The following is a 19,960-nucleotide window of genomic DNA, read 5'->3' as shown; positions in this document are numbered from 1 at the left end:
TCCATGTACTCTGACTTTCCTATGTACTATTAGTGGTAGATGTGTGACTAGGTTGTATATAAGATGTGTTGTGTGTTTCGATTTCGAGGACGAAATCTTTTGTAGAGGGGGAGAAATGTAATGACCCGATTTAATTATATGTCATTTGGCTATAATTAAGATTAATTATTTTAAATCGAGAAATTTAAAATAATTAAGCCAGATAATTAAATTGTGTATTTATGCATATTCAAAATTTTATAGCACACAAGAGTTGAAATAAAATAGGCCGGGTCAAGTTTCGAACCCCGAAAAGATAAAAGATAAACACACATATAATAGTAATATATATATATATATATATTATAATACACTCTCTCTCTAACACTACACCATAAACACACACCGATTTCCTAATTCTTCCTGTAGCTTCTGTTATTCGATTCGTCACAATTGCCGTTCGCTTTGGTCAATCGTATCTCCGTCACCGGTCGTCGAAAAATTCAAGTAAATATACGGTTGGAAAGCTCTCGACGAGAGCTACGTTTTGGTTCCCATCTTGAAGTGTTTCTCGACACTTTTCGAAAACCCGTCGGAAACCCGTCGCCCGTTTCTTAGTTGAATCGTCGCCGTACGTCGCCGGAGTTCGGAAATTGATTAAGGGCTTTTGTTCTCTGGGTCATAAGCTTCGTTTTGGTATATATACTGAGGTATAAACTATGATTCCAGAAATTGTTTAAAGGTTGCTATATTTTTGGGTTAAATTTGGTACTAATATTGATATTTATTATATTATTGATTGTAGGTACAAGAATTGAGCTGATTAGAGGTATCTATCAAATTTTCGGAATTTATTTGGGAATAATTTCGAAAATTCAGAATTTGAAAATTGGGTTTTCGAATTCTAGTGTTCAATAAATAAGTGTTTAGATGCTATAGAATTGTCGTATGTTAATTTTAGAAATTGTAAAGCCTAAATTAAGGATTTTTTGCATTTTAGGCTAAATTAGTGAATATTGAAAAAATAAATGAAACTTGATATAAAATGTATTATTTGCCACAGGATTGGATCCTGCGAGAAATCCTTAAGATATTTCGGTGGTAAACTGGTTATCAGTTGAGGTACGCATGAACTGTTTTATTATGACGTCTATATGATGTGAAATGACGTTAAGTACTTTGTAATGAGTTGTGGCGTGCTTTATGTACTTCTGTGAATACGTGATCGCATTCATGCATTTATTTGAGTTGATACTATTAGTGCATAGCATTTCGAGCATTGACTCCTTTGATTGCTATTGATATTGATATTGATCTATCGTGTTGTTGCGTCATCGATGGCGCGGGTGGGTAGGATTAGCACTCCTGATGACTTGCATGAGGGCTGAGCGGGTAGCTCCCGTACCCTCGATGCTACGTGCATGGATGAGTGGCGACTTGATGTTGCGTTGCTACGTTCTGGCACGGGTGGCCACTGTTACTGTTGTTGATGCGATTCATTTGGACTCCGTTTGGTATTCGTGCTCACTTTACCCAAGAATATGCACCACCATCATATTATGCTGCTAAAGAAGAAGAGTTCAATCAGTTGGTGCAGGGCAACAAATCAGTGGTGGAATATGCTTCACAGTTTTCTGCTCTTTTGCCCTATGTTCCACATGTTGCTAGGAATGATCAGGCTAAACTATCACGTTTTCTGCACGGGTTGCAGCGGACTGTTCATACTTTGGTAATGACTGGATCGCCTACTACGTATATTCAAGCAGTGGAAAAGGCGAAGAAAATTGAAGCAAGTTTGCTCAGAGGAGTCCCACAGCCAGGTCCATCATCTGTTTCTCAGTATGTCGATGCCAGTGGATTTACCTCCATATCAGCCTGTACAATCATACCAACAACCCAAACAGCAGAGGTACAAGGTAAAAAGAAAGCAATTCAAGAAGAAGTCTCAATCCAGCTCCTTCAGTTCAGGCAGTGCACGAGGGGGAGGTTCTGTTGGGTCGCCTAGCACTATGCATTGTGACCGATGTGGTGGTCGACATTTTAGTTCCCAATGTGTAGGATTTCAGGGGACTTTTCATAATTGTGGTCAGGTTGGACATTACGCCAGGGTATGTCCTAATTCAGGGAGACAGCAGTTCCAGCCACAACAATTTGGTCAAGTTCCTCGTGGACCAGTCATTAGACCATATGCTTCTACCCAATCATTTCAGCAGTCCAGTTCCAGTTACCCACCTCCCAGAGATCCTATTCAGCAGCCATTTCCAGGGCCACAGCAAGCCCAAGTCCATGCTTTGACTCAGGACCAGGCTCAGGATGCACCAGGAGGAGTGATTGCAGGTATTTGTTATGTTTTTGACTATCCTGCACGCATATTGATAGACACAGGAGCATCTCATTCATTTTTATCTGCTGCATTTGTTGATGAGCATGAGATTGCTACTATTCCTTTGTTGGATACTGTGTCAGTTGCTACTCTTGCCGGTGTATATTTGATGTCCCGTGAGATAGTTTTGAACTGTGTGATTAGATTTGAGGGTAATATTATGATAACAAATCTAATCAAATTAGCTATGACTGATTTTGACTGTATTCTGGGTATGGATGTGTTGACGAATTATCGAGCCACTGTGGATTGTTTCCATGGAGTTATCAGATTTAGACCGTATTATGGCAGCAAATGGAATTTTTATGGTTATGATTCACAGTCTCGAATTCCATTAGTATCTGCAATGGAAATGTTCAGGTTGTTGTCAATCGGCAATGAAGGATTTTTGATCTATGCTCTTGATGCAAAACGGGAAGAACGATTGAAAGTTTCAGACATTTCCGTTGTCAAGGATTTTCCAGATGTATTTCCTGATGAGATTTCAGGTTTTCCACCTCAAAGGGAAATAGATCTTAGCATTGAATTAATGCTAGGGACGAATCCTATTTCTAGAGCACCTTATCGTTTAGCCCCGACAAAGTTGAAAGAACTTAAAGAACAACTTCAGGATTTACTAGAAAAAGGCTATATCAGACCCATTATGTCGCCTTGGGGAGCTCCAGTATTGTTTGTAAAGAAGAAAGACGGAACGATGAGAATGTGCTCGATTATCGGCAGTTGAACCGGGCTACTGTGAAGAATAAGTATCCTCTGCCGCGTATTGACGACTTGTTTGATCAGTTGCAGGGTACTTCTGTGTATTCCAAGATTGATCTTCGTTCCGGATACCATCAGCTTAGAGTCCGAGAGGAAGATGTTCCTAAGACAACATTTCGGACACGTTATGAACACTATGAATTCCTAGTCGTGCCGTTTGGTTTGACTAATGCTCCAGCTGTTTTTATGGATCTAATGAATCGTGTATTCCGGGAATTCATAGATAAATTTGTTATCGTTTTCATTGATGACATCTTGATTTATTCCAAGTCACAGAAAGAACACAAGGAACATTTGAAATTAGTTCTCCAAACACTTAGAGAAGCGCAATTGTATGCCAAATTTTCTAAGTGTGAGTTCTGGTTGGACAGAGTTTTATTTTTAGGCCATGTTATATATGCACAAGGAGTATCTGTTGATCCTAGTAAAGTTGAAGCTGTTATCAATTGGCCTAAACCAACCAATGTGTCTGAGATTCAAAGTTTTTTGGAATTAGCTGGGTACTATAGGCGTTTCATTGAAGGATTTTCTAGAATAGCTAGGCCTATGACCCAGTTGACACAGAGAGATCGACGTTTTGTGTAGACTGCGGAATGTGAGTCTAGTTTCCGGACGTTAAAAGAAAATTTGACCACAACTCCAGTGCTAGCCTTGCCTTCAGGCTCAGGTGGATTTGTTGTTTGTACAACATGCCAGCAAAGACCATAGTTGACATCAAGCTCTTCTCAGCGGGAGAAAGATTTGACTCAGATTGAACAGATGATCCAATACATGAGAGAATCATCATCTCCATAGCGTCAGCTATCCAACCCAATCCTCCATAAACAAGTAGAAGATATTGGTATATACCAAACCCAATACTGGTAAGTGCTGCATCTAGGATAAACTCTGGGTCAAAATCTCCCACCATCTGGATAATTAAATGTGTAATTTATTTTCCTTGATTGTTTTTAGAGAGTTCTTCTGTTGCATCACGTGGACCTCATATGAAATCCACTTTATCCAACAATGGTACTGTATACAGCACCATATCCAAACACCTTTAGTACATGCTACTTTTTCCTCCTAAAAAGCAAAAACAAATTTAAAGATATTTCGCTTTGGATTTGAGTATTTATTTGGAAAAAAACAACAAAATGAATTCGAAGGAAATAGTAAAAAGTGTACTCAGGGTTTGATTAAGATTTTGAGTAATCTTAGATGGTTGATAAAAATATATTAACATATAACATGTGAGATGTATTTATAATACCACCAACGAACTTGAGATGATGTGTAGAAATAAAAGAGAAAATTACGATTTTATTTTTTAAAGTTACGTTTTTCCTTTATCTTATTATCAATCAATTTACAGTTTTAATCTATTATCAAACATCACATGAGCGTTCAAATTAGGAAAAAAATATAAATTAGTTGATTAATTCCATGCATTGACCAAACAACATAATCAAAAATGAAAAAAATACAAATTATATATGACAAAAAATATAATATTTCGGACCAAAATCCAGCTTTTTCTACGGACGATATGAATATGAAGTTGAGCCGATTCGAATGGAGACTTGTTCATTGGTTCATTCAAGATTATAGAGATCAGAAAATCGTGAACTTATATCCTCCATTCAGCCTCCCTTGAAAACCTCTGGTATATCTCTGACCGGCTTATAAACCTCTCACCCTTTTTCGCGTCTTATAGAAAACACTGTTGGTCCCCCACGTTTGTCACATATATATACACACGATGATCATTTTCTTGATTTAGGAACATATATATATATATAATCATGAAGAAGCCATGGAGCTTAGTCGTTATATTGGGGCTGTGCATGATTTCATGCGCAGATGCATTTATAGGAATAAACTGGGGAAGATTTAGCTCCCAAACAATGATCCCTTCCATGGTCGTGGATTTGCTGTTGCAGAATGACCTTAAAGATGTCAGAATTTTTCAGCAATCAAACAACGTTTTGGAGGCTTTCTATAACAGTGGAATCAGAGCTACGACCGGTCTCTCTAATAACGTGATAGATAATTATCTAAACATGTCAACAGTGCAATGGTGGATAGAAGAAAAGATACTCAAGTTTGAAAAAGTGATGCAATTTCGGTACGTCAGTCGTCTGTTGCTATATTTATATAGGTTTCGTCGTCTGTAAAACGTTGAATTTTGCATGTGTTTTCAGGTATGTCACCATCGGAAATGATCCCTTTTCTCCGACATTCAGCAGCAAAATTTACCTCAACGCAGTAAAAGTTTTGAAGAATATGCAAGAAGGGTTTAAGATCAACAACAGACCACATATCAAAGCAACAATGCCACATTACACAGACGTCCTCACTGTCACAAATACTTCGAAGCCATCCGAAGTCGATTTCCAGCCCGATATCAAAGACAAAATGCTAGAATATGTAAGTTTCCTTAGGGATCATGATGCCCCTTTCATGCTTTCCGTGTTCCCGATTCACTTCGTGAACAATAACAGCTTGGATTTGGAATTCGCATTTATGGAGAACAAATCGAGTCACTACATAAAAGACATAAACGCGACCTACAATAATGCATTCGAATTATTATACGATTCATTGCATTGGGCTTTGTATAAAGCCGGCGCGGGAAACGTGAAAATCGCAATTGCAGCCATCGGTTGGCCTACGGATGGTTACCCAGGAGCCAGCGTCCAAAATGCGGAACGTTTTTACGGAAGCTTTCTCCCTTACATCGCCAGTGGAAAAGGGACCCCCATGAGACCCAACGAGAAAATCGACGTGTTCTTAAACAGCCTGTCTGACGAAAACAAGATACGTGTCGAAGCGGGTACGTTCCAGCGTCACTGGGGAATCTATAAATTCAACGGGGAGCCCAAATACAGGATCGATTTCTCTGGAAAGGGAGAGCATACCTATCCCAGCGTTGCTAAAGGAGTGGTACACATGCCGAACCGATGGTGTGTCTTCAATAAGAACCTTGATGACCCTAGGTTAGTGGACAATATGAAGAAAATGGCATGCAACTTTTCGGATTGCTCGAGTTTGGAGGAGGGGGGATCGTGCCACAATTTATCTTATGAGGACAAGGTTTCTTACGCGTTCAACGGCTACTTTCAGACAAAGGGGCAGGCAGCTGACTCGACGCATGAAGAATGCGACATGAGTGGGTTGGGGGAGGTTGTGTCAGAAAATCCATCGACGGGGACATGCGAGTTTCCGGTTGAGATTTTGTCGGCAGAATATGCCGTTCAAGGAGCAACATTCGGCGTCGATAACCACGGCGGAGAGAGAGTACATGGGTGGGTATCTGCATATGTTGTGCTTTTAGCCATGAGTATCTTATGGAACCTTGATTAGTTTACAAGTGAAGTATTGATGTTGAAGATAATAAAGACATCGATTGGATCTTTAATTTTGTTTTTAGTTTGCTGTGTGGCTCATTTTGTCTTTGAGATTTGATAATTCTATATTAGAAAATTGAAAAAATGCGTCACTTTGCGATTTGACTCGTTAAATTTTAATATTTTCCAGCATTGATGTGATATAATTAGATATTGTTATTTTGATCGATATTATAATTAATGACATGATCGGATTTTTTGGTTGAGTAAAATAAGCTAAATACAATTCATAGATTTTATGCGGAAAAAATCATTGATAAAAATTAGTCATGAATATACATAATAATGTATTTTAATCGATAGTATTATAACTATATAAACTAAATTTATAAAAGAATAAACTAAGGCATAGTGTGGGGATAAACATGTGATATATAATATAATGATAAGTTAAGGATAAATAAGATGTAGGATATTATATTTAATGTTTGGTATGATTTTAATAAGAGTGATTAAATTTATATATTAGATTATAATGACAAAATTAACATTATCATAATAAATTTTATAATTTCAAAGTTATTGCTTAAATTCATTATTTTTATCTATTCATGCGCCGATAGTGCTTGAATGATTTATTTATTTTTACCTAATTTTATATGTTATATAATATGATAATTGAGCCTTTGATTTTGTGAGTCAAATCAAATATCAATTTTTAAGGTTAATCGAGTGATACTAATAATTTTATTGATATTTATAGAAATTATTTATATAATTATCTCGAATTCATTTATATAATTATCATATTATATAATATATATATAAAAATAAATAAAAATATTTATTTGATTTTAATTTCTACCTACTAGCATAGATTTATAAAAATCATTTATAAATTGAGGGCAATTAAGTCATTTGTAGTGTATTTTATCATTAAATTAAAATTATCACACCTAATAGAAGAGATATTTTATCCTTCAAAGAATTATTTATCAAGGGATCATGGGCTTTTTAAAAAAGGTACCAAACATGGGGATAAGGGGGATTATTTATAAATCTTTCTCTTATCCCATGTACCAAACTATACCTAAAATGACGAAGAAATGTAAAAGATATATAGTGTTAGTTTAATGAAACATATTTTAGCGATGTTAAATATTTAAATTTACTCCACATGACGTCGTGAGAATAGTCTATAAAACTGATGGAAATATAAATAAAAATCAAAGAAATATGTAAAAAAGAAATACAAATGGCCCACGAGATTTGCCGTTAGAATACTTATTTTAAAAAATGATGGAAATATAAATAATAACAAAATAATAAAAATCAAAGAAAAACATATGCTATCCAACCTCTAAAATTCCATTAATGCTATTCGAAGTTTGAGAAATTTTAGAATATGTTATTCATGACCTTGTTCAAAAATACTGTAATAAAATGAAAATAAGAGTTTGTCGTTAGGTCTAGTTCCTAAGAACTTATCACTAAAAGCCCTCCAGAAGGGAAGGAATAAAGCTAAAAGGAGCGAAAATGATTTTCTATGAGATAAAAAATACGAAGTACTAATCATGCACAAAGTTTGTAAATAAGTGATTGACTGATAATGAGAAAGAAAGAAATACCGTCTGCTAAAAAAAATATTGAAGATTGAAATTTCACGAGTTAATTATCAATATTATAAAAAGGTCAACTAAGTTGCCCAAATTTTTTTTGCCTTCATCGTTATTTTACTATTTACAGTTTGAAATAAACTATGTACTTTCATTTAGCATCTTCTCCAAAAACGTCGCGTGCCTACATACATTGCTTGGTTGACTCTAGAATTTGGATTGAGTTCGTATTGTGTCCGAAACTCATTTTCTTTTCAACTCATTAATTAATCTGAGATCTTGTTAGAGGATATTCTTTGCAAGCCCAAGTTGTGGATTGACTCTTGTAATATAATATTTTTTTTAACATAGTTTATATTTTATATATATTCTTGTATTTTATTCGAGATTGTGTTTGAATTAAAGGATTAATTTAAATCTTCAAATATATTCAAATATATTTTATAGTTTTGGTTTAACAAGATCATAAATTTCAAATCCACATCTTCCATGTTTATATAATGTTTAATGGACATTATGATGAATTTCAAGTTCTTCCAATAATGAAATCATTATATTTGAAATTAATTTTACTTTATGTAACTAATGTGTAAATAAGTAAGTTATGATTTTGAAATTTCATCTATTGTTTTATTGTTAACAATGAAAATATTATTGGAATCTATGAATTCAAATTCATCTATCTATCCAAAAGCAACATCTTTGTTGTATAATAGAGTTGTATTGCATATTCTTGCCTCCAAATTTATCAATTCTTCTCCTAGTATATTAAAACACTCAAAGATCTGAATTATTGGAGATTTTTTGGTCAGAGAAAAGGTGAATAAAATGAAAATGTGGTTGTCTTACATTGGAAGCTTAGAGGAAGTTACTCGTCTTTATTAGTTCTAAGTATGGACTATGGGTTTGGGCTCCAAGGGGTACCGAAGTTTTTGGAAGAGGGGAGACGCTGCTAGACGAGGTCTCGGTGAATTAAACACGAACGCGCGTCCGTCCGCCCGGCTCGGCTCGGCGTGGTAGGTTCACCAGAAACAAGTCTATATGCGCGAATTAGAGCTGTCCCAAAACATTGTGTCCTTTCGAATCATTGCGTACATGATTGAGGTGTCCATTCATCCATAGGGTGTGTCCCTACTCCAATGGTTAGTTCCTTTCACCGGAACAACACGCATATTCACCAAAAGGTTGCACCTTTGTACAAAAGATTGTGTCCATTCGAGGCAATATTTGATGCTCTATATATATCCCTTACCTGCATTCATTTAGAACGCTTTTTTGCACCGAATTTCTTCTCCATATTGCTGCAAATTTTCGTTTCTACTCACTTGAAAGTTATTGCATTTCTTTGTTCGTTGCAATCAAGAGTTTGTTGTGCTACTATTTTTGAGAAAAGTCGTTGTATCTTAGATACGATTGCCGCCGTTAACGTAAAGCACTTGTATACGGAATATTGTCTCGCGGATAAAAGATTTACCCTTGCCTGGACCGAAAGAATTGTTACTGTTATCTTGTTCCAAAATTCTCGAAGAAGAACACACAAAGAACAACATTTTTTTATTAGGTATTCGAAGAGTATACACAATAATAAAAATATAATATCATAGAAAGTGTTGAAACGTACGTATATTCTCCATCCTCACCTGATTATTATACGATCATCTGGCATATCCTTAAAAACCTCTGGTAAATCAACTCTTTACGTCTTAAAACACCATTAATCTCCAATTGTGTAGCGTATATTTAACCATGCATACATTTCTCATTTTCTTGAGCCCCTTCAGGATCCCGATGGATTTTTCCCATACACATATGAAAAGAGAATCCAAGGAGAAAGGAATGTATACAATAATGAAGAAGCCATCGAGCTCAATCTTTACGTTGGGGCTGTGTATGATTTTATGGTCATACAATTATTCATGCGCAGATGCATTTATAGGCAAAAACTGGGGAAGATTGAGCTCCCAGAGATTGGTGTACCTTCCATGGTTGTTGATATTCTGTTACAGAATGGGATCGAAGATGTCAGGATTTTTCAGCAAGCAGACAATGTTTTGGAGGCTTTCTATGGAAGTGGAATCAGAGCTTCCCTTGGTCTCTCTAATACGTTATTGGCGGAATATACAAACGAAACAAGAACAAGTGTTTGGATAAGGGACAAGATAATCAAGTATGAAGATGTAATGAAATTTCGGTATGTCGTCGATCGGCTCTGTATGCATATTGATCTGTCTTATTAAGAACATAAACCCGGCCCTTTTTGTTCAAAAGAAAAAGAATATAATCTCTTTATTAATGTACGAGTTGGAATGTGTAAACATGCTGGATTTTGCATGTGTTTTCCAGGTACGTCACCCTTGGAACTAGTCCCTTTTCTCCAGTGTTCCAAAGCAAAATTTACTTTAACGCAGTAGATGCCGTAAGGACAATGCAGACACAGCTTAACCGACGTAACAGATCAAATATCAAAGCAACAATCCCACATTACACAGATGTCCTCAATCTGACAAATACTTTGAGGCCATCGGAAGCAGATTTCCGGGACGATATCAAAGAGAAAATGATAGAATACGTAACAATCCTCAAAATCAACGATTCCCCTTTCTTCTTGAACATGTTCCCGATTCATTTCGTGAACAATAATAGCTTGGATTTTGATTTTGCATTTATGGACCGCAGATCGAATTACAGCATAAAAGACACAAACGCGACCTACACAAATGCATTCGAGTTATTATACGATTCATGCCATTGGGCTTTGGCTAAAGCCAACGCGACAAGCGTGAAAATCGTAATCGGAGCCATCGGCTGGCCTACGGATAGTTACCCGGGAGCCAACGTTACAAATGCGGAACGTTTTTTCAGAACCTTTCTCCCTTACATTGTCAGTGGAACAGGCACGCCTATGAGACCCAACCAGAATATCGACGTGTTCATAAATAACCTGTCCGATGAAAACCGGATGCTTACCCCATTGGGTGGGTTCCAGCGTCACTGGGGGATCTATAAATTCAACGGGGAGCCCAAATACCAGATCGATTTCTCTGGAAAGGGGAGAGATATCCATCCCAGCACGGCTAAAGGAGTGGTATCCATGCCGAATAGGTGGTGCATGTTTAATGGGAACCTGGCAGACCCCAGGAAAGTCGAGTTACTGAAGAGAATGGCGTGCAATGAAACGGATTGCTCAAGTTTGGATGAGGGGGGATCGTGCTCCCATTTAACTTATGAGGACAAGGTTTCCTACGCGTTCAACAGGTACTTCCAGGCGCAGGGGCAGTCATCTGAGTCGTCGAATGAAGAATGCGACATGGATGGGTTGGGGATGGTGGTGTCAAAAGATCCATCTAACGGGATATGTGAGTTTCCAGTGGAGATTTTGTCGGCGGAAAATGCCGTTGAAGGAGCAACATTTGGCTCCATAGACAACGGCGGGGAGAGAATACACGAGAGGATATCTGCATCTGTCGGGGTTTTAGCGTCGACTCTACTTTGGATGATCATATAGTGCGCGCCTCCGTTTAGAATTTATGGTTTCTTCCATTTCAAAAAAGGTTTATAAATGAAGAATATAGGTATATAGAAAGGTTTTGTACACTAATGTGATTTTGTTTTGGTTTAGTTTCAAACTTGAAAAAATTATTTATTTCTATTAATGATAAATATGAATAAATTAAAATTTAAAAAATTGGAAACTCGGTTAAACCAAAATCCAAACTGAAAAACCGAAAGTATTTTGGATTTTAACTATGAAAAATATTTATTTCTATATCAAAAGTATATTTCTCACTCGATATATGGTCCGGGTCGGAGTTTTTCTCACAAGATACATACCCAAATTACAATTATACCCTCATTATTTAGCTTTATTGATTTAATTTTTTCACAAAAACTTATATGAGACTATCTTATATGATAATTTTGTCAGACGATCTCCTATCCGATCATATCTATGAAAATATTATTTTTTATGTCAAAAATATTATTTTTCAATATATGTATGGATGAGGTTGACTCATCTCACAAATATATTTTAATCATATTGTTATCTATGTTTTAAATATTTAAATTTTGTTTTTATTTATAGTTTCAAATTCAAACGTATATTTATCTATTTTTAAATTTTTAGATCAATGTATCATTCTCGATAAAAAAAATTATATATATATTAAAAACAATTAATTAATTGGAAATAAAAAAAATTATCATTTTTAAATAATTATTTCAATTTTTTAAAATGCAAGGGCACTAATTATTATTATTATTATTTCTTAAATGTGTATGACGTAAGGATCATTGGCACAATTTGTACAATTTTTTGTGAGAAAATTTAGCTTATGTTTAAACAAGTATTTTAAAAATTATTTTAAAGTAAAAAAAACTTAATGTATATGTTTGGGTAAGATTTTTGTAAAAAAAAATTGAAAATATTTTTAAAAAATTGTTCTCCAAGTATAATTTTTAAAATAACAACTGAAATATATTTTTTTTTATGTTTTCATAAATGAAAGGAGTGATGAAAATCAAAATTATTAATTTCAATTGTAAAAAAGTTTTTATAGAATAGTTTACGTTTGTATAGAATAGTTGTTCAAATACATATTTGTTTTTAAAACAACTTTTAAAAAAATTTACTAAAGTTTTGTAAAAAGTCTTTATAAAATTTTTTTATTACACTTTTTCATAGTTTTATCCTCCTCTGGAGTTTTACATACATATATTGGATGATTGACATGTGTATCATTTAATTTTATTATTTCTTTTTCTTTGTTTTTTCCGAAATAATACGTATGTCATACATCCAATGTATCGGGTGTAAAGCTCCTAGAATAGCATAGAATTACCCCTTATTTGTGTTTTCATGATTGAATGTTCTATAATAATGGAGTCTCATCTCAATTTTAAAAGTTACTATATGTTTATTAAGGTTGGGTTCAAATCGTTCAATCTACCATGTATTTAATATAATGCAAAAAATCAGCTTTGGTAATATTTGGAATTAGAAATGTTCAACAGTATATCAAACAATCTACATGTAATAGCCAAGCCTGATGAACGGTACGGTTTAAGATTTCGTATGTTTATTGACTATTTGGTTAAGATTAAGTATAGTTTAGATGTTAAGAGTTTCGATTTATGATTTATAGTATCGTTGGTTATACTTGATATGTGGTTTTATTGTAGCGTCGTTGCGATTTAATTCATGGTAATTCGTATGTTGAGCCGATTGGTATGAGGCCAATTGGAGTGGTTAGATAAGACATAGAGGTTCAACTTTCTTGTTGAGAGTGTTGCCGAATTATGAGGAGAAGCGACGTTGCGATTCGATTTTTAGATGCAAAGAATATTGTTGGCTACAGAGGAGAGTGCACCCGCACTGCAAAAGACACCGCACCCGCGGTTGGCTAGTGCACCCGCGGTATAAAAGTTAGTGCACACGCGGTGTCAGGGCAGAACCTTCAGCGCACCCGCGGTCGATAATGCAGCGCACCCGCGGTCGATAATGCAGCGCACCCGCGGTCGTAACTTTGGATTTTCGGAAGTGTTGCAGAATGCCTAGCGCACCCGCGGTGTATTTTGGAGCGCACCCGCGGTGTGTGAATAGTAAAAGCGTGTTTTCGGTTTTAAGTGATATAAGACATGAGTTAGTTCACTTTTTCCCCATTTCTACCCATTCTTCTCCGTTTCTTCAGAGCAAGGGAGCTAGGGTTCCATTTTCTTTCTTTCCTTTCTTTGATTTTAGCATCTTGTGGGATTATTGAAGTGAGAACAAGGTCATTGTTGGTTCAAGGAGCTAAGGTAAGCTTGTGGTATAGTTTATTCTTGGTTTTTGATGTTGGGAAATCATGGGTTTGTTGATGGTGTTGGTTTTATGGATTTATTGGTATGGTTGTTTGATTATTGAGATGTTGATGGTGCAATTCATGGTTTATTGTTGTAGGTTTTCAACCAAGAGTTTAGAATCAAGTGCTCCAAGTGTAGTAAGTGGAATTCATTTCCTTGTGCTCACATGATAATATATGTATTGTGTTCCAATGTTTTAACATTTTATTCCCTTCCATTTGATTCATATTATGTATAGATATATCATGTTGTATATGAGAGGCTTTATATGTCTCAATTGTGTAAAAAGGGAATACAAAAGAGAAGAGTATTCAAAGTGTTTGGTTTAATGCCAAAGAGAGAGTTCAAATGATTTATTGGATTGATAAAGAGATAGTCATAGATTGCATGCAATGAGTTGATCAACGACCATAGGCTTATATCCCAACAGAGTAATCGATTTATATCGAAGGGATATAGGTACAGAGACAGAGATAATATTGAAATATCAATCCACCAGAGAAAAGAAAAATACCATCGTTATAGTCATGTTATATTATGTTATTACATATTTTCAGAGTTGATGGTATTTAATGATTTCAAAGCCATGTTTTACAGAGTATGATATGTACAGATTGTTATGTAAGAGTTCCACTTGCTGAGTTTTATACTCATTTCAGTTATTCATGTGATGCAAATAAGAGGGACGGGCCAGGACGTTGATTGGAGCCGAGGTCATATGCATAGAAGAGGGAAGGAAGAAGGCTATTTTGCTAGCATTTTGACATGATCAAAAATCATATTTTGTATTTTGGTGCAACACTTGATTGATCATGTATCTACTTTTAATTGTAAATGTTTTATGGTAAGAAAATTTTAAATCCTTCTTCCCTCTAAGTAAATTTTTAATTTTTCGCTGTGTTATTTTATAAAATCGGTCAGAGGTGTTACTCTACATTTATTTTTACATAATTTTTTTTGTAAACATCGTATGTAAGAATGAATAAAGATCTTTTTCTTTTACAAAGGAGTCTATCTCCAGGTCTTGGAGATAGAGTTTTGGAGGACGTAATTCTTGGAACTGAGAAATTATTAACTGCATTCCTCCAACTTTCTGTGTCAGCTGTTCCACTTCTTGCTCAATCGCTACATGTCTAGCTCCAGGTCTTTCAGGTCGAGGAGGTTCCTGGTTCACTTCTTCTTCAACATTTTGAGCGATTTGTCATCGAGGTCGACCACGTCTACCTCTAATGATATCTGCAAGTCCTCGAACATTTTGCGCCTCAGATTCTTGAGCTATTTCTTTTCCTTTTCTACCTCTTCCTCCAGATGCCATAATATAGTATATATATATCTGGGAACTCTTAACCATGACTCGAAGACTGGGCACCACTACCTGACGCTCCACCAGACGCGTCAAATCCTCTTGGATAACCTGCTATGGCATCAAAAACAACCACAGCATAAAAAGAAACGAGGGGTCGGGCCCCAGTACAACGAATCAATAATATTACGACAAATATAACTGACATGAAATAACATCAAGTAAAATGCGATGCAATGCAATGTAATGCAATGCGTGAAAGGTAACAATCGATAACGGATACCAAACGAAGTCCAAATGAATAGCATCAACAACAGTAACAGTGGCCACCCGTGCCAGGAACGTAGCAACGCAACATCAAGTCGCCACTCATCCATGAACGTAGCATCGAGGGTACGGGAGTTATCCGCTCAGCCCTCATGCAAGTCATCAGGAGTGCTAGTCCTACCCACCCGCTCCATCGATGACGCAACAACTCGATAGATCAATATCAATAGCAATCAAAGGAGTCATGGCACGAAATGCTATGCACTAATAGTATCAGCTCAATTAAATGCATGAATGCAATCACGTATTCACATAAGCACATAAAGCACGCCACAACTCATTACAAAGTACTTAACGTCATTTCACATCATATAGACGTCATAATAAAACAGTTCATGCGTACCTCAACTGACTTTAATTTACCACAAAATATCTTACATATTTCCCGAAAACTCCAATCCTGTGACAAATAATTCATTTCATATCAAGTTCCATTTATTTTTCCAATATTCACTAATTTAGCCTAAAATTCCAAAAATCTTTAATTTAGGCTTTACAATTTCTAAAATTAATATAAGACAATTCTATAGCATCTAAACATCTAATTGTTGAACACTAAAATTCGAAAACCCAATTACATAAATCTGAATTTTCGTAATTATGCCCAATTAAATTCTGAAATTTTGTTAATACCTCCAATTAGCTCCGATATAGCACCTACAATCAATAACCCAATATATATTAATTGTTGGAACTCAAATAAATCAAAATACCCAAAATTTGAAACCCTAACGCTTCAAATTTCGAGTACAACTATACAATTAGTGGTCCACGCTCGAAATAACACGAAATCACGGCAAAAGAGAAAAATTCGAACGAGCCAAGGTTCACGGATTCGAACGGGATCGCGATAAAACCTTGCAAAATAGGTATCAGTGGATAGCTCTCGTCACGGGCTTTCCGAATATATATTTACTGTAATTTTTTGATCATCGGTGTGACCACAATCGAGGAACGAAGCTTCGAATTGTAGAAGAAAGAAATATGAAACTTGCGACAGAAACTTACGGGAAGAGAGAGAAGGTAAAAGATGATTATCATTTCTTTTTTTTTTATTATTTTAACTTAATAATGGGCTGGGCCTTGGCTTAAACCTGGGCTGGGCTCTCACAGATTTGAGTTCTATTTTCATTGATTAGAAAGTTTTAAAACTTTTTTATCTCATCCCGACTGTCTTGATTTTATTTTAACATTGCTTATTATTTGTAGGATCTAGAGCTTGCCGTTTCACCAAAAACTATAGCTGGTGGTAATGGTGCAACTCAAATCTTTTAAATCGCACAACAGCTCAAGCACCACGGTTCGATCGCTCTACCAAGCAGGAACAATTATTGCACCCAACAATCTTTTTCCCAATAATTGCACTCCTTGCAATCAATGGGAATCGAAATCGTGACCTTGGCTCTGATACAAATTGTAGGACCGAGCGCTTGGCGCTTTATCAAAAGCTATAACTTGTGGTAATTGTGCAACTCAAATCTTTTAAACCGCACAGCAGCTCAAACATCATGGTTCGATCGCTCTACCAAGAAGGAACAATTATTGCACCCAACATTATTTATTCCAATATTATACACAAATTTTTAGAAAAATAATAACTATTTATAGAAAGTTTTAAAACTTTTTATCCTCCATTCAGGCTCCCTTGAAAACCTCCGGTAAATCACTAAACCTCACCTAATCTGTAATTAAATCATCTGGCATCCTTATAATACCTATGGTAAATCACCCCTTTACGTCTTCAAACACCCTTATCCTGAAATTTTTCCATTCTATATAAATCCAAAATATGAATACATGTTGAGCAGAGGAGATACAGATACGATTATGAAGAAGCCATTGAGTCCAAACTTTAGTTTTATACTTGGTCTTTGTATGATATCATGGTCATACAATTATTCATGTGCAGATGCATTTATTGGCATAAACTGGGGAAGATTGAGCTCTCAAAGATTGATCCCTTCAATGGTTGTTGATTTGCTGTTACAGAATGAGATCAACAATGTCAGGATTTTTCAGCAAGTAGATAATGTTTTGGAGGCTTTCTATAATAGTGGAATTAATGTCACCCTTGGTCTCTCTAATAACGCATTGGTCAATTATTTAAACGAAACAGAAGCAAAAGGGTGGGTAGAGGATAAGATCATTCGTTACAAAAATGTACTGAATTTCAGGTATGTCGTCGTCCTTTCTCTCTCTCTCTCTCTTTCTATATATATATATATATATATATAACTTGTTAAATGTAGAGTAAAAAGGCTGGATTTTGAATGTGTTTTCAGGTATGTCACCGTTGGAAATAATCCCTTTTCCCGAACATTCTACAACAAAACATACGATAACGCGGTAGATGTGTTGACGATCATGCAAACACAGCTGAACAAACATGACATGTCATCTATCAAAGCAACAATCCCACATTACACTGATGTCTTCAATCTGACGAATACTTCGAGGCCATCAGAAACCGATTTCCGAGAAGATATCAAAGAGAACATGGTGAAATACGTGACATTCCTCAGAAAAAACGATGCTCCTTTCTTCTTGAGCGTGTTCCCGATTCACTACGTGAACAACAATAGCTTGGATTTTGATTTTGCATTTATGGACAACAGATCGAGTCACAAGGTAAACGACGGAAACGTGACGTACACAAATGCATTCGAATTATTATACGATTCATGTCATTGGGCTTTGGCTAAAGCCAACGCGACAAGCGTGAAAATCGTAATCGGAGCCATCGGTTGGCCTACGGATAGTTACCCGGGAGCCAACGTTACAAATGCCGAACGTTTTTACAAAACCTTTCTCCCTTTTATCGCCAGTGGAAAAGGGACCCCCATGAGACCCAACCAGACGATCAACGTGTTCTTAAATAACCTGTCCGATGAAAACCGTTTGTTTCTCGAATTGGGCTCGTTCCAGCGTCATTGGGGGATCTATAAATTCAACGGGGAGCCCAAATACAGGATCGATTTCTCTGGAAAGGGAAGGGATTTGTATCCCAGCACGGCTAAAGGGGTGATATTCATGCCGAATAGGTGGTGTGTGTTTAATGGGAACTTGGACGACCCCGGGAAAGTGGAGTACATGAAGAGCCTGGCGTGCAGCGAATCGGATTGCTCAAGTTTGGACCTGGGGGGATCGTGCGAGAATTTAACTTATGTGGAGAAGGTTTCGTATGCATTCAACAGGTACTTCCAGACCAAGGGGCAGGCCTCTCAGACGTCGAATGATAAATGCCACATGGGTGGATTGGGGAAGTTGGTGCCGAATGATCCATCTAACGGGACATGCATGTTTCCGGTGGAGATTTTGTCCGCTGAACATGTCATTGAAGGAGCAACGTTTGGCGCCTCGGGCAGCAGCAGAGACAGAGTACATGGGCGGATGTCTGCATCAGCTGGGCTTTTAGCGTTGACGGTGCTTTGGATGATCTTATAGTGCTTCCGAGGAATTGGGAAGAAATTAGAAGTGTAGATCAATGATGAAAGAGTTTGTACACTAATGAATCCGACTGAATTTTATTTTTTTTTTAGTTTGGGTGGCTCGTATTAGATTATCTCGTGAAATCACAAGCCTAAAATGTAATCAATAATAATAATAAAAAAAATGTCTGTCCAGTCCAAAAATAAATACATTGAATAAGTAGCTTTAAAAATTAAATATGTCATCAATCGCACAAAAATAATTGCATTTGGGCACTCGAAACTCTTTTAACAATTTTCCCGAGCAAATAATAAAAAATTAATTAATTAATTAATTATTAAATTATACCACCAACTTCAATATCAAATGCACATACACACACACACACATATATATATGCACACACAAAAGTGCAAATATTTTTTTTAAATTTTTTAAAAGTTTTGTTTTAAAAAATAATTTTTTAAAAATTTGCAAAATAAAAAGCCGAACCGGACTCAGACCCATCGGTTAAACCGATCTGTGCCCAAATCCGGACCGCATGTTCCATACCCTGGCCCTTAACCGACCATGAGCTGGCCGATTAAGGGTCGAGATTTTCTCGATCCGGACCGAACTCGGCCATTGGTCAGGTCTAGCAACACTAAGGAGCTCGTGCTAGGACGGTAAAATTCAACCATCCAAGCGCGATATATTAAATAAGTTGGTCCGGATCCAGACTCATGGTTCACCAGCTCAGACTGGACCTGAACCACCAAGTTCACAACCCGATATATAACATTCCAGTTTAAGGTTCCGAATTTTCCTGACTCTAACCCGTCAGGTCCGGCCTGTGGCCTGATCTATGTGGCTTAATAGTTAGTTTTGAAATAGGTTTGGGGTTTCAGTTAGGTTAAATTTTCGAGTGTGTTTTCTGATACTTAAAAATCTCGTCTGTTCCCAACAAAATAATTCATTTCTGCAATTAACTTCTATTTTTTTATGTTTTATATTA

The 19,960-nt window shown here is 36.2% G+C and overlaps 4 protein-coding genes across 4 annotated transcripts; all 4 read left to right on the top strand.

The window, feature by feature from the left end:
• The first annotated feature begins 1,468 nt into the window (after positions 1 to 1,468).
• Positions 1,469 to 3,086, top strand: LOC142528499 (uncharacterized). Its single transcript, XM_075633548.1, has 3 exons — positions 1,469 to 1,895; positions 2,038 to 2,316; positions 2,446 to 3,086. Exons 1-3 carry the CDS (start codon positions 1,469 to 1,471, stop codon positions 3,084 to 3,086), a joined length of 1,347 nt encoding a protein of 448 aa, XP_075489663.1.
• Positions 3,087 to 4,841: 1,755 nt separating this feature from the next.
• Positions 4,842 to 6,630, top strand: LOC142529587 (glucan endo-1,3-beta-glucosidase 5-like). Its single transcript, XM_075635156.1, has 2 exons — positions 4,842 to 5,228; positions 5,305 to 6,630. The coding sequence occupies exons 1-2, from the start codon at positions 4,906 to 4,908 to the stop codon at positions 6,464 to 6,466; spliced, it is 1,485 nt and encodes a 494-aa protein (XP_075491271.1). The 5' UTR covers positions 4,842 to 4,905; the 3' UTR covers positions 6,467 to 6,630.
• Positions 6,631 to 9,982: 3,352 nt separating this feature from the next.
• Positions 9,983 to 11,571, top strand: LOC142528498 (glucan endo-1,3-beta-glucosidase 5-like). Its single transcript, XM_075633547.1, has 2 exons — positions 9,983 to 10,257; positions 10,410 to 11,571. The coding sequence occupies exons 1-2, from the start codon at positions 9,983 to 9,985 to the stop codon at positions 11,569 to 11,571; spliced, it is 1,437 nt and encodes a 478-aa protein (XP_075489662.1).
• Positions 11,572 to 17,227: 5,656 nt separating this feature from the next.
• Positions 17,228 to 19,066, top strand: LOC142529600 (glucan endo-1,3-beta-glucosidase 8-like). Its single transcript, XM_075635170.1, has 2 exons — positions 17,228 to 17,711; positions 17,820 to 19,066. Exons 1-2 carry the CDS (start codon positions 17,335 to 17,337, stop codon positions 18,979 to 18,981), a joined length of 1,539 nt encoding a protein of 512 aa, XP_075491285.1. The 5' UTR covers positions 17,228 to 17,334; the 3' UTR covers positions 18,982 to 19,066.
• The last annotated feature ends 894 nt before the right edge of the window (positions 19,067 to 19,960 follow it).

This window comes from Primulina tabacum, chromosome 16, assembly GCF_025594145.1.
Source record: "Primulina tabacum isolate GXHZ01 chromosome 16, ASM2559414v2, whole genome shotgun sequence".
Taxonomy (NCBI): Eukaryota; Viridiplantae; Streptophyta; class Magnoliopsida; order Lamiales; family Gesneriaceae; genus Primulina; species Primulina tabacum.
Note: the sequence above shows the minus strand (reverse complement) of the source record. Positions and strands in the feature narration are given on the sequence as shown.

What these genes read in the sequence shown, in the direction of transcription:
- LOC142528499 (XM_075633548.1), top strand. Translation starts at nt 1,469, where the DNA reads ATGCGATTCATTTGGACTCCGTTTGGTATTCGTGCTCACTTTACCCAA. An exon ending in CCAAACAGCAGAGGTACAAG is followed by an intron (nt 1,896 to 2,037) that starts GTAAAAAGAAAG and finishes CCCAATGTGTAG; the next exon opens with GATTTCAGGGGACTTTTCAT. An exon ending in ACCAGGAGGAGTGATTGCAG is followed by an intron (nt 2,317 to 2,445) that starts GTATTTGTTATG and finishes ATACTGTGTCAG; the next exon opens with TTGCTACTCTTGCCGGTGTA.
- LOC142529587 (XM_075635156.1), top strand. Translation starts at nt 4,906, where the DNA reads ATGAAGAAGCCATGGAGCTTAGTCGTTATATTGGGGCTGTGCATGATT. An exon ending in GAAAAAGTGATGCAATTTCG is followed by an intron (nt 5,229 to 5,304) that starts GTACGTCAGTCG and finishes ATGTGTTTTCAG; the next exon opens with GTATGTCACCATCGGAAATG.
- LOC142528498 (XM_075633547.1), top strand. Translation starts at nt 9,983, where the DNA reads ATGCGCAGATGCATTTATAGGCAAAAACTGGGGAAGATTGAGCTCCCA. An exon ending in GAAGATGTAATGAAATTTCG is followed by an intron (nt 10,258 to 10,409) that starts GTATGTCGTCGA and finishes TGTGTTTTCCAG; the next exon opens with GTACGTCACCCTTGGAACTA.
- LOC142529600 (XM_075635170.1), top strand. Translation starts at nt 17,335, where the DNA reads ATGTTGAGCAGAGGAGATACAGATACGATTATGAAGAAGCCATTGAGT. An exon ending in AAAAATGTACTGAATTTCAG is followed by an intron (nt 17,712 to 17,819) that starts GTATGTCGTCGT and finishes ATGTGTTTTCAG; the next exon opens with GTATGTCACCGTTGGAAATA.